Below are 13624 nucleotides of genomic sequence, written 5' to 3' on the forward strand. Positions count from 1 at the left end.
TTATTTGATCTATAGCAACATCAATGCACATATCTTTCGATTGTAAATTTTTGCTAATTGAATTAATAGCAAACAATATATCATACCAAATAGTCATACCCAATAAAACTCAAAATTTTCAAGCTCATATATTGCTAAACAATTAGCTTCACTTTTAGTTTTTGGATCCTCACTAACTTCTACTAATTTCAATAAAGCATCTCTTATTTGTGGAGTTTGAAACCTTATAGCTTTAACACTTTCAATACGACTTTCCCAACGTGTTTGTGATAATGGTTTAAGAGTTAAATTGGGTATAGTATCTTTTAAAATTTTCCATCTTTTAGTAGAAGAAGCAAATAATAAATAAATACGTTGTATTACTCCAAAAAATGAGATAGCTTTAGTGCAAGAACTAGCCATATCACATAGCACCAAATTTAGATTATGACAACCACATGGTGTATAAAATGACCTAGGATTTATATCTAAAATTCTCTTTTGCACTCCTTGGTGTTTTCCCTTCATATTTGATCCATTATCATACCCTTGTCCTCTTAAGTTGTTAATATCAAGACCTATATTTTTTTATTTCATCCACAATAATTTTCGAAAAAGACTTTTTTTCCACTAGTATCATGTACTTGTAAAAAAACTCTAAAAAAATGTTCTTCTATTTTTTTATTGGAGTTGATGAAACATCCACAATTCTCACAATGAAAGACATTTGCTCTTGATGACTTATATCCGAGTACAATCAAGCATAATCGAAAAAAATATTTTGCTTCTAAATTTTTAATAATTTTTATCTTTAATTTCATTTGCTAACAAATTTATTAATTCATTTTTGCATGTTATGCCCAAGATAATGGTTATGAATTTCATCATGTTTAATGAGTCGAATATGTTCTTGCATCACCGGATCAAATTCTGCAATCATTTCAATTAGACTTAAAAAAATTTCCATTACTTTCTTGATTGATTTTTTTCATTTTTCCCCTAAATGCCAAATTATTTTTTTAACAAGAGTTTTTTTATCACAGCAATAATTCTTAATAATACATTTTTCCAATGTTCCCTCTCTCTATTAATTTGTTCTTGGACATGCTTATCAATTGTTTTATTTTTTAATAGCCTCATTTCTAAATCAATCCATGAACTCATATTAAAAACATGCTCATTGCTTGTTTCATGATTTTTAAGCTTAGTACTTAGACTCCAATCATTAGTACCTTCATTAGCTAGTTTACCAATACTTGAAATAGAGCTAAACAACTTGCAACAAAAACAAAATACTTTATCTAAATCTTTGGAATAAATCAACCATCGTCTTTCATGCTTCTCTCCATTTGCCAAATTTTGAATATAATGTGTTGCAGAAAAATGTCTCGATAATTTATCTTTTGGAAAATCTATATCAGTAACTCTAATTGGCCCTTTTTCAACTAATAAATCTCTCAAATTTGCATTAATATTTGTCCATTGACTAGGATCATATATATTCTTAGAAATGCAATCATTAGATTCATTTACAAGTTGGTCTTCATAAGGATCTATATTAGATTTTTCGCTAGCTTCTTCTTCTATTTGAATATCATTTAACTCAACCACATTACTAACTTGTTCATTCACTCCATTTAAAGGACATTCTTCAGGTTCTTCTATGTTTTCTAACTCTGTTTTTGCATTGCTTGTTAAAAATTTATCAATAGCACCTTTTTGAGATTGTATTAAAGTTTCAATTCTTTTCTTTTTCTTGAGTTTTGCATAACCAGATTCATACTTTCTAGTAGACATATTTAAAAACAATATAAATTAAAATAACATGAGAAGGTTAAAACAATAGAACCTGTTAACTTGAGTAGTATATATGGATAAATTGTATTTGCCTCAGAGAAAATATATGTCTGGAACTCCTTGTCGCCTTACAGTTGTTACTTGTGAGTCAGTGAGTGATGAGTATCGCAAACAAGAACTCAATAGCAATGATAAAAACCTTTAACGGTATAAAAAAATTATAATCTTTATTTATAATAGAAATTAAAAAATTTGACCGTTAGTAACTCATGCCTATATTTTTTATTTTTTTATTTTTAGGAATAGGTTGGTTAGTTGGGAAAAGATAGAGCATTAATTATGCATTGAAGTATATTTTTTTTGGAAATAGATTTGTTTGTTGGGAGAAGAAGATAAGTAGTTATACATTAAAAAAAATTAATTTATTAGTTTTTATTTAAAAAACTAGTTGATGAAAGATTTGAAATAGGTGAAATATTAAATAAAAAAAATTAAAATATTAATTAATTATACAACAAAAAAATTATTATGATTACAAAAATAGGATTTTAAAATTTTTAAAAATTTAAAGTTAATGATGAGGCCTCAAATTTAATTCATAAGTTGTTATGGACTTGGAGTTATTATAATCATTTTGATAATTAAAATTCTAAAAACTATAGTGGTTTAATTTAAGATGAGGCCCTTGATTTTTGGGGGCCTAAAGCGATTGCTTGATCAGCTTTACCCTTGAGCCGCCCCTGACCTACGACTCAATTCAACTCCTATGGCTTTATAAGGAGAGCATCCATTAACAAAGCTAATTGAAATTTTCTTAATTAAACTTGTTTGACTTAATGATATGTAGTACGAAATTCCATGAAAAAAGAATCACAAAGTGATTTGATTAATCCCATTATGTGAGGCTCTCATGAGAGTGCTTTAAGTAATAGAATAAAGATGGAGAATATATATATATATATATATATATATATATATATATATATATATATATATATATATTCTTGCAGGAGTAAGCATATTGTGTCAACTATTTTTTAGTTTATTGACAATCAATCAGTGCAAGTTGTTTGTGTCACTATTGAAAAAGCGGATTTAAACCTTAACTCACATAAAATAAGGACATAAATTTGTTGAGATAATAATATCACATTTGTGTGCATATTTTATTTATAATATGTGAACAAGTATATTATAACTTTATTGTGGCATATGTTTGTAAAATAAAATAAAGATTAGATGTGAGTAAAGTTACTTTAGAAAAAATTATTGAATTTATTTAAAAATTAGATACTTAAAATAAATATGTATGCTTCTATAGTTTAATTTGACTGAATTAATCACTCCTACCAAAATTTTTTTTGCTAATCTCATTGAGTAAAAAAATTTATATTAAATTTTATTAGCATAATATATATATATATATATATATATATATATATATTATCTCAGACTAAAAAAATAATAAAACAACCCTCTTGTTGTTTATGCTATTTATATAATAATTCCACTTGATATTTGTAATATACCTTTATTATAAATTTAGACTTACATGTCATAAAGCATAAACCTGAATTACAAAGTCAAGCACTGTTTAATAAAAAGTGGTTCACAAAGTGTTTATCCTTATTCGACAAACCAAGGCATGGAAGGCCCCAAATGATTATTTATGTACTTTCTTTCAAATGATTATTATTATTTGTTTGGAAATTGGAATATATCTTGTTCATATATTTTACTAGGGATTGCTTCGAATATTAATTCTTCCTATTGTTTCTTTTTTTATTTATTTTTTAAAAAAGGTGCATACACTTGATCATATGTTTGCTTTTTTAAAAGCCGTGCACTCCTTATCTTATAAAAGTAAACTTTGTTTTTTTCAAAAAAATTAAAAGTAAACTTAGCCTATGTTAGTGTTTTATAATGGTTGTGTGTTATTTAAAAATAATAATAATAATGGTTGTGTGTTACTCATTATTATAGTCTTAATTTGTAAAAACTTTATAATTTCAAATAATTGTTATTTAAAATTTTTAATATTCTACTTAATTTTCATTTTTTATAGATTTCAATGATGTTATTAGTTATCACTTATCATTTTATACATCATTCTATATATTTTTGGGCTACGATTCATTGTAATAAGATAAAGTTTTCCTTTTTTTAAAAATTTGATAATTTTAAATCTTATCCCAATTAAAGCCACACAGCATGTGATTTAAAAGTGTAAAAAAAAGGCTCAAGTAAAGTTGTTTTAAAATCTCTTTTATTTACAACCCACAATCAAACAAAGACAAGATCAAACATTCTTAATTCCAACAACCCTTTTATTAATTTAAATCATTCTTATTCTCTGTAAAACAGTAACAAAGACTCAGTGATTTTTAAAGTTTAGAAATATAATTAATTGACTAAATAATAAATTTTAATTTTAATAAAAAAAATTTACATAGTCAATAAATGACAAAACAAAGAACAAACTGAGTATTTAATGAAATTTTTATTTTTATTTTCAAGTCTAGTGTACTTTATTTTTTTCAATAAAGTTATCTGAAACTAATTTCTATTTACAGTGACATTTAACCTGTGGATAATAACAACTTTTATCTAATCATGTTGTCAGCTTTTACGGTGAAAAATTAGGTACCAATAAAGCAGTCAAAAAAGTCATAATAAAATAATACAAAAGAAAAGTACCAGAAATATGCCAAGCCTGCTTTTATTATCTTATAAACTTTAATAAAAACAAAAGTGTACTAGAATGTGATTCCTTTAATAATAACACTTTACATAGAAGGGACATGACTGTGCAGCTTCCAAAGAAACACAACATAAATATATTTATATATAATTATATAAAAAATCAGGGATAAATGGAAAGAAAATAATTCCATTAGATTAAAACTCGAGTATAAAAACGACATTTGAATTTACTAAAATTTTTTTATTATAATAAAATTTTAAAATATATTTAAATCAATCAATCAATTTAATTATAAATTGGATTGATCTGGATTGGATATTTGACTTAAGTCTATTAGTTTTTAGATGTGATCTAATCGTAAAAAAAAAAATTAATTAATTCAAAATATACTCCAAGTTTTTTATGTTAGGTTAAATCCAAATCATAAATTCTAAGATATATATATATATATATAAATGTGTATATAAACAATACCTCAAACAACGCCTAAAATTAAAAAACTTTGATTTGTCAAATTGTTGTGATAATTATGAATGAACGGTTCATATCATCAAAAAATTGTGCACTTTATCTAATATTATTTGTCAAGCAAAGGAGAGGTGTAATATTACAAGCACTGTTGAAAAAAAATAATAATTTGGAGCCGTTGGATTTGAATCCAACAGTTTAAAAACCAACGTGTGTAGACATTGTTTATCAACACTATAGAGGTATGCTATTATAAAAGCTATCAGAAAATATGATAATTTGGAGCCATTGGATTTGAATCCAATATGCATAGAGTTGAATTCAATGAACTTTTGTTAAATATGCCATCTCTCTTATATAATCTAATATTATCCCTATTATTTAAAAAAAAAATTTGTGAACAACACTAGTTCAAATTTATCCAAATTGCCAAAACCACTTGGTGATTAATGGTACTAAAATAAAATGTCTCATATGGTGTGTGAAGTGGTGAGGCCGCTTGTCGCCCTTTTAAAAAAAATAAAATTATCCAAATTTTATTTTGGTATTTTGCGCCCGTTTTTGATGGCTTGACAGCTTTGCATCTTATAGAGTATATTACTTTTAAAATTTAAAATAAATTTAATTGTATGGTGTTGGGTCAAGTATTTGTTTTTAAGAAAAAAATATTTAAATGTAATTTAGAGTAAAAAAGAGGAGTGAATGAGACAACGAGAATATTTAATGACTACACTCCAAGACAATTTCCGTTCAGTACTTTCTATGTTCCTCACCGACTCCCAAACTCACATGTGTCTGGGTTATTAATTAATTAATTAATTAAAGAATTTTCATTTTTTTAGTTATTTTTATCTTAATTATTTTAATTATTTACACCGAAATAAAATTACTTCTCTACTCTTAGTTCACCAATATAATATAAAATTCATAAGTAATATTTCAATAATCAACTAATTTTATATATTAATAATAGGTTCTTTATGTATGATATTATATAAAAAAAAGTTCATTAAAAAAAAAATAAGATAATTGACAAATACTAATAATACCCATTAGAAGATAGGAGATCGGAAAGAATATAGAAGTAAGTCGGAGCTATTGGAACTTAAATGATCGCCCCTTAACAATTTCTATATATTCATGTGGATTATGATTAGAAATTAACTCTTAAAACCAACATAAATTTATGATTATACTTTTGTGCATGTACTTCTCTTATACTTCTCTTATATAGGGAAAGCTTATCATTTATTTGAAAAAAAAAATGAAAAGTTATATTTTAATATAAAAAAATTCTCAAAAATTGTAATGTTTGCTGAGTGAGAGCTTTGACTGGTTTGACTGAGATTATTGGTGAGTGGGCCCCCACTTTTGTCTCTTTGCCCTTAAAAACCGGATCTTGATAGAGTTAATTATTTGGCCTGTGTTTTATTTAGCTTTTAAGAGGAGAGCTTGGTGCTGGTTTAGAATTCTGAGAGTGGGTGTGTGTGCTTGACTTTAGAAGCACTTCAACTCATGAGCTTGAGGTTTTCTTGGTGGCTATAATTGCAGTCCTGGGATCTTGCTTCCTCTTTGGTTGGAGGTTGGATCCATGCCCTTTTATTTATTTCTTTAGCTTGTCTTAATTATCTTTGTATGCATAAGTGTAGCTTTGATCTTCTTGTGAACCTGCAACCTTGAAGCATGATCTAGTGTTTTGTGCTTTTGTATGGATAATATTTTTGTATTTATGCTCGTATATGGTTGTTAGGATTCTGCATGTGTGTGTGTGTATTGTATGATGTTGGTAATCTAAAGCCTTCAAAGCATGGTTTCATTAATTCTTTTTAGATTTATATTATGTTTATTTATATGCATCTTGATGTTCTAAAATTTAATTTGTTATGGAATTATTGAATTATGTTTTATCTTAAGTTATGGCTTGGAGTAAGCATATTATCTTAAGTGAATTCTTGTATTTATTTATGTATTTTGTACGGATATATATACATATAAATATGTATATTCCTACCAATACACTAATGAGTTAAATTATTTGGTTATAGGTTTGCATGTTTGTAATTTGAATTAGTGAGTATGCAACAAGGTTATAATTTAGTTGATTTATTTTAATATTACTTTACGTTTGTGTATGCATATAGATTTAAATATATTCATTCTGAATCTTGGGTTAGTGGAAAGTTTTGTTCTGGTTTTTATTTTTATAGCTTTCATGGAGAATTTTAGTTGCATAGCAACCTGAAAGCATGTTCTATTTTTGTTGGGTTTAAAACCATGTTTAAGATGATGTCTAATTAGCAAGTTGTTTTTGCCTTTCATTAGAATTGTGTAAATTCTTTGAAGGCCATACATCTTAGAACCCGTGCATTAGTGCATTTTTTTGTGATTCTGTGTTTCTTTAAATTGCATGAAATCTTAGACTTGATTCTTCATTTTGAAATTTTTCCTGGTATCCTCGTAATTTTGGTCTTAGAGTGCTTGTTGTTCTTTTTTTTTATTTGGTTGGTGTTTTAATTATTATTGTGGGTTCTGTTTGTAATATTATCATTATTATTTTAATGCTTGTTCTTCCTCTTGTTTTTTTTTTTCTGTTATTTGTAAGTTAAAACCGAGCCCAAGTCTTGCAAATCTAAGTTAGCTTGTTTTGTTGGGTTAGATTCGGTAGAGAATCTTAGTGTGTGGGACTTGGTGAACCTGACAGTGTAGCTCGGAGCTAGGTAGGCTCTCGCACTGTATAATTCCGTATTTCTGGCAATAATTATTATTTTAATTACTACATTGTTTAATAATTTCATTTATTATTTATTCGGTATCTCTATTGTCTGTATTTTGAATTTCTGCGGATTTTTGGTACATCTTCATTTCTGGCTCACCCAGCTAGGAGGAGCAAGTCCTAGCCATGTGCACATGTTTTCTGTAGTAGCGCTACTAGACATGCGTTTCCGTTCCGACTGCGGTCGAAAATCCAGCTCCGGCTGTTGATATTCTATTCTGTTTCGACTTCACAGTCGACGATCCAGCTTCGTGCTGTTCATTTCTGTTATCAGTCAGGGAGATGTACATGTCTGTTTTCTGCGTGTTTTCTGTATTTTCTGATTACTTCTGTATTCTGTCTGAATTATTAATTATTCTGTTATATCTGTATTATTATGTTATTTTCTACGATCCTACTGAGACCCTGTGGCTCATGTACTCTGTGAATTTTCCTTTCGCAGGAGAAGATTAAGGGGTTGTTTGGATTGGCTTCTTAGAAGCCCAAAAGCACTTTTTCATAAGTTAAGCACTTTTGGACGTAAGAAAAGATGTTTGTATTAGCTTTTCTGCAAAAGCAGAAGCTGTTAAAAAAGCCCAAATTCAGCTTTTTTTCAAAAGCTGGTAAAGAGGTGCTTTTGAAAAAAGCACTTTTAAAAAGCTGTTTTGGGTTTTGTAAATTACCAGTTTACCCTCAACAATTAAACAAATTAATACCCTTAGTCCTAGCTTATTAAACAACAAAAAAACTTGACTATAATAATAATAATTCTATAATAATAATAATAATTATTATTATTATTAATACATTACGTTATAATAATAATAATAATTATTATTAGTAATAATAATTATTATTATAATCATAACACATTAAGTTATAATAATTAATAATAATTAATAATAATAATAATTATAATTATAATTATAATTACAATACATTAAGTTATAATAATAATTATAATTATAATACATTAAGTTATTATTATTATTATCATTAATATTTTAATAATCACTATTAATAGCAATGTATAAAAATAACTCAATGAATGCTCACTTTAGTAATTTGACACCCTAAAAGCCCTTTTAAAAATCCATATCCAAACAACTTCACATATATATAAGTACTTTTACATTAGCTTACCCAAACATAAAACACTAAAAAGCACTTAACTTACTCTCAAAAGTACTTTTAAAATAAGTGCTTCTACAACTTGAAAAAAAAAAACACTTTTTTTTAAAACTAACCCAAACAAGGCCTAAGCTTAGATTCAGTGGGTTATTTTGGGGCTTCTTCTGTAGTTGTGACTTGTCAGTACCTGTTCTTTGAGGTTGTGAACCTTGTGTGCTTTTTATTCTGTACGAGTGAGACTTGCATCATGTTTGTGTATTTTGACATGTAAACTATTTGTGTACTCTGTAGGACTGTCATATTCCATATCTGTATTATCCCTATTTCTGTGACTCTAGTTGTAGTCGATATTATTATTTCTGCTTTACTTGTTAGGGTTGACTCGACCAGGTTAATCTAAGGCCTTGCATCCAGTGGGGCCAGTTCCATTGGGTGCGGCTGATCTGTCAGTGGACCCGGTTTGTTGGGCTGGGGCGTGACAAAAATATCTTTTAAAACTCAGGGCTATTATACTGTATGAAACTTTCTTATATATTAAAACAATAAAAACTATTGTTCTAGAATCCAAACCAAGAAAAACAAAAAGAAAAAAAAACAAAAAGAAAAAAAAAAACCAAACAATAAAATCGAAATTTTCTAATTTTAAAATCTCAAAATTTATGAAAAAAACTTCTTCCCCTCGTTAGTTGTATAAAATGAGATCAAACTTACTTACATTTTTTTTTATTTTTAATTTTGTAAAAAAAAAAAAATCATAATTTAAAATGAAATTCAAAAAACCAGATAATTCCCGCTCCATCCTCTTGTCCCTTCTTCTTGCACTGTTCCCACATTAATCAAACACTAATGACATAATCATCCCCAAATTTCCACCCATAAACCAAATTAAGATCCAGCAAAACCCTAAATTTATCACACCAAATCATCATCAACCTCATTGATACCAAAAGTCTGAAAAGCCAAAGACGATGGTAAAAGTAAAAGATCATGGATCCAAAAAACCCAGATAAGATCCATTCTATAACACTCGAAAAACGAAAGCAAAAAAAAGGTAAAGATGAAACGATCCACTAAAATCAGATAACGGATCTAACCTGCGGGTTCGGATCCAACGAAGCTGAGACCCGTTTAGCAGAGCTGCCCGCAATCAGCAATGGTGACGATCTTCGAGGTCGCCCCGCTCAGCGATCCCACCCTCTCGATCTTCTTCACGACGTCCATGCCCTCGACGACGTGGCCGAAGACGACGTGCCTCCCGTCGAGCCACGCAGTGACGGCGGTGCAGATGAAGAACTGGGATCCGTTGGTGTCGGGGCCGGCGTTGGCCATGGAGAGAACCCCTGGACTGGTGTGCGTGAGGCTGAAATTCTCGTCGGGGAATTGGGCGCCGTAGATCGATTCCCCGCCGGTGCCGTCGCCGTCGGTGAAATCACCGCCCTGACACATGAATTTGGGGATCACGCGGTGGAAGCTGGATCCCTTGTAGTGGAGTGGCTTCCGGCTTTTGCCCATGCCCTTCTCGCCGGTGCAGAGAGCACGGAAGTTCTCTGCCGTTTTGGGAACCACGTCGGCGAAGAGCTCCATCACGATCCGGCCCGCCGGAGCGCCGTCGATGGTGACGTCGAAGAAGACCTTAGGGTTGGACGCCATGGATCTCGATCTCTTGAGCTTTTCTCTGTTTCTTGGTGGATACGCTGGTTTGGGGGTGGGAAATGGGGGTTTAAAAAGAGATGAAATTATGTATTAGTCCCGCTAATTTTTCAATATTCTGATTAGTCCCAGTCATAATTTGTTATAACACCATCTTTACTTTCTTCTATGACTTTGGTGTTTTTTTGTCTGCGTTTTTCACTGCACATGAAATATTTAAAATATATTTAAAATAGCTTTGTGTGAGTGTTTTTTTTATTTTTTATTTTTAAAAAAAAAGAAGGTTATCACCATGTTATTTTTTTTTTAGTAACGCATGAATTGTTTTTGCCTTGCCGGAGGAACCTTTATTTTCTTCTCCTATTTTACTTTTTTTTTTTTCTTTTCAAAGAGGGTAAATTCTGGGTTAGTCAATTGAAGTATACAGAATTAATCTTTTATGTCCTATTTTACTATAGCATACGGTTATTTTTTTAAAAAGAAAAGCGACAAACTATTCTAATTAAAAGCAGCGGTGGAACTAAGGTAAAAATCAAGGGGGCTAACTTTAATTGAAAAAAATTATAAATGTTAATAAACTTTATAGTAAGATATGCACCATCGCATCATTTAATGAAATGAAAACTTCTTCTAAAGTTGTTTTTTAGAATCATTAGAATAAATTTCTCAAAGTAAGTTGTTACAATAGAATTTAAAAAATAAATGTACATGATATATAAAATCATATTAAATATATATAACTTATAAAATGTTACCAAAGGGTGCTCAAACACCCTTTTGGTCTTGACTCCTCTTTCTGCCTTTTATTAAAAGATAAAGTTAAAATAGTGCAGTAATTATGATAACTTGTCAATCACATGAGATGAGACTTTATTAATTCAATCAAATATTATACAAAAAATAAAAATCATAGTATGTCCGTATGTGTATGTTAAAAGACAAATTTACGAATTAAATTAGATTTTTTATTATATAATTTTTTAAAAAAATATAACACCTATTATAATAAAATACCGTGGAGTTCGATGATAACAAAGATTATGGATCCGAAGACACTACAGAGGTATAGTGCTGAGAAGATGTGTTGAAGGAGTTGTAAGGCGGTTGGTGTGGAAGACAAGAAGAATCTCATCACCACCTTAAGCTTTCATTGGTTGTACACGTGGCGATTTATTATTGACCGATCTCGCCATTATTGTTTTTTTTTAATCTGTTGAGTTTTTTTTATAATTTTAAAATTTAATTGGAGTGATTTAAAAATAAATTATTTTTTTTAATAAATATGGACAAAAACATTCACTGAAAAGAAAATAAATTCTAATTTTATTTTATTTTTTTACTTATTGATATCGGTTTTTTTAGATAAAATTCATGTTTTAGAGGAGTCCCAAAATTAAAACTCTCATAAAATAAGAATAAAATATTGTTGAATCTATAAGTACACTTCATATTTATATTTGTCTCACTTAAATCTTAAATATGTCGTCTAGTGTCAAATTATTTTTATTTTATTTTATTTTTTTATTCAGATGGTTTTTAAAAATTATGGATAAACTGCGTATAAAATTCAAATACTTCATCTTTGAGTTGAGAAGTTGTAAAGATGATTTTATGATTTTTGTCCATGTTCTTTAAAACCAATAATAATAATAATAATAATAATAAATTAATAAAAATTGGAAGAACTCTAAACAATTTAAGGAAATAAAATTAAAAATAAAAAATAAAAACAAATAGTGAACAAGACAAGGAGAACAATCCAATAGCTACACTCCAACACAATTTCTGTTCGGTACCTTCTCAGTCCTCACCTACTCCAAGACTCCCAAGTCACTAGCGCCAGGTTTAATTATTTATTTTTTCAAAAATTTTAATAATTTTATTTTTTAGGTTATTTTTGTCTAAATTGTTAAAACTATTTATATGAATTAAAATTATTTCCATACCTTTAGTTGACCAGCGCAATATATAAAATTAATAAAAGCACTTGTATTTCATTATCAAAATTTAAAAAAAAGCTCTAAAATATCTTTTCAAACTCAAGACTAAACAATTTTCATCTCTGTTAATATAAAATATCAAAATTCACAGAAAAAAAAAAAAAAACTATATTTTTGTCATTTCGTTATTTGGATCAGATAAGATCAAACTCACAAGTCTTTTTTTATAATTTCACCCAAAAAAAAAAAACATAATTTTAAAATTTTAAAAATGGCCTTCAGAGACCCAGATGCTTCCGGCCGCTTAATTTTTGTCCGCTTTTTGTTCCACGCCCAAATTAATCAAACACTAATCACAAAATTATATATAAAATTCCATCCATAAACCAGATCAAGTTCAGTAAAACCCTAAATTTATTACACCAAATCATCATCAGCTTCATCGATAACAAAAGTCAAAAGCCAAAGACGGTGATGAAAGATAACGGATCTGAAACACAGATATAAGATCCATTCTAGAACACTCGAACATTAAAAAGTAAGATAAAAGGATCCGCTAATCAGATAACGGATCTAATAAGTAAACGGGTTCGGATCCAGCAAAAGCTGAGACCCGTTTAGGAGAGCTGACCACAATCGGCGACGGTGACGGCCTTCGAGGTCCTTCCTCCCTGAGATCCAACGCTCTCGACCTTCTTGACGACATCCAAGCCATCGATGACCTGCCCGAAGACGACGTGCTTCCCATCGAGCCACGAAGTTTGGGCGGTGCAGATGAAGAACTGGGAGCCGTTGGTGTTGGGGCCGGCGTTGGCCATGGAAAGAACGCCGGGACCGGTGTGCTTGCGGCTAAAGTTCTCATCCTTGAACTTGGATCCGTAGATCGACTCCCCGCCGGTGCCGTTACCAGCGGTGAAATCGCCTCCTTGGCACATGAAGCCGGGGATCACACGGTGAAAGGTAGATCCTTTGTAGTGGAGTGGTTTCCCGCATTTGCCGATGCCTTTCTCGCCTGTGCAGAGAGCGCGGAAGTTCTCCGCTGTGTTGGGGACCACGTCGGCATACAGCTCCATCACGATCCGGCCCGCCGGAGCGCCGCCGATGGTCATGTCGAAGAAGACCTTGGGGTTGGCCGCCATGGATCTAGATCTCTCTTGAGATTTTCTCTGTTTATCGGTGGATGTATGCTGGTTAGGGCACCGA

At 29.9% G+C, this 13624-nt stretch overlaps 2 protein-coding genes across 2 annotated transcripts; both read right to left on the bottom strand.

Annotated features, from left to right (window-relative positions):
* Positions 1-9633: 9633 nt before the first annotated feature.
* On the bottom strand, positions 9634-10521 carry LOC120271829 (peptidyl-prolyl cis-trans isomerase-like). The gene has a single exon (XM_039278506.1). It carries the CDS (start codon positions 10479-10481, stop codon positions 9960-9962), a length of 522 nt encoding a protein of 173 aa, XP_039134440.1. The 5' UTR covers positions 10482-10521; the 3' UTR covers positions 9634-9959.
* A 2250-nt stretch (positions 10522-12771) lies between these two features.
* Positions 12772-13622, bottom strand: LOC120272427 (peptidyl-prolyl cis-trans isomerase). The gene has a single exon (XM_039279252.1). The coding sequence runs from the start codon at positions 13558-13560 to the stop codon at positions 13039-13041; it is 522 nt and encodes a 173-aa protein (XP_039135186.1). The 5' UTR covers positions 13561-13622; the 3' UTR covers positions 12772-13038.
* Positions 13623-13624: the final 2 nt, after the last annotated feature.

This window comes from Dioscorea cayenensis, chromosome 11 (assembly GCF_009730915.1).
Source record: "Dioscorea cayenensis subsp. rotundata cultivar TDr96_F1 chromosome 11, TDr96_F1_v2_PseudoChromosome.rev07_lg8_w22 25.fasta, whole genome shotgun sequence".
NCBI lineage: Eukaryota > Viridiplantae > Streptophyta > Magnoliopsida > Dioscoreales > Dioscoreaceae > Dioscorea > Dioscorea cayenensis.

What these genes read in the sequence shown, in the direction of transcription:
- LOC120271829 (XM_039278506.1), bottom strand. Translation starts at nt 10,481, where the DNA reads ATGGCGTCCAACCCTAAGGTCTTCTTCGACGTCACCATCGACGGCGCT.
- LOC120272427 (XM_039279252.1), bottom strand. Translation starts at nt 13,560, where the DNA reads ATGGCGGCCAACCCCAAGGTCTTCTTCGACATGACCATCGGCGGCGCT.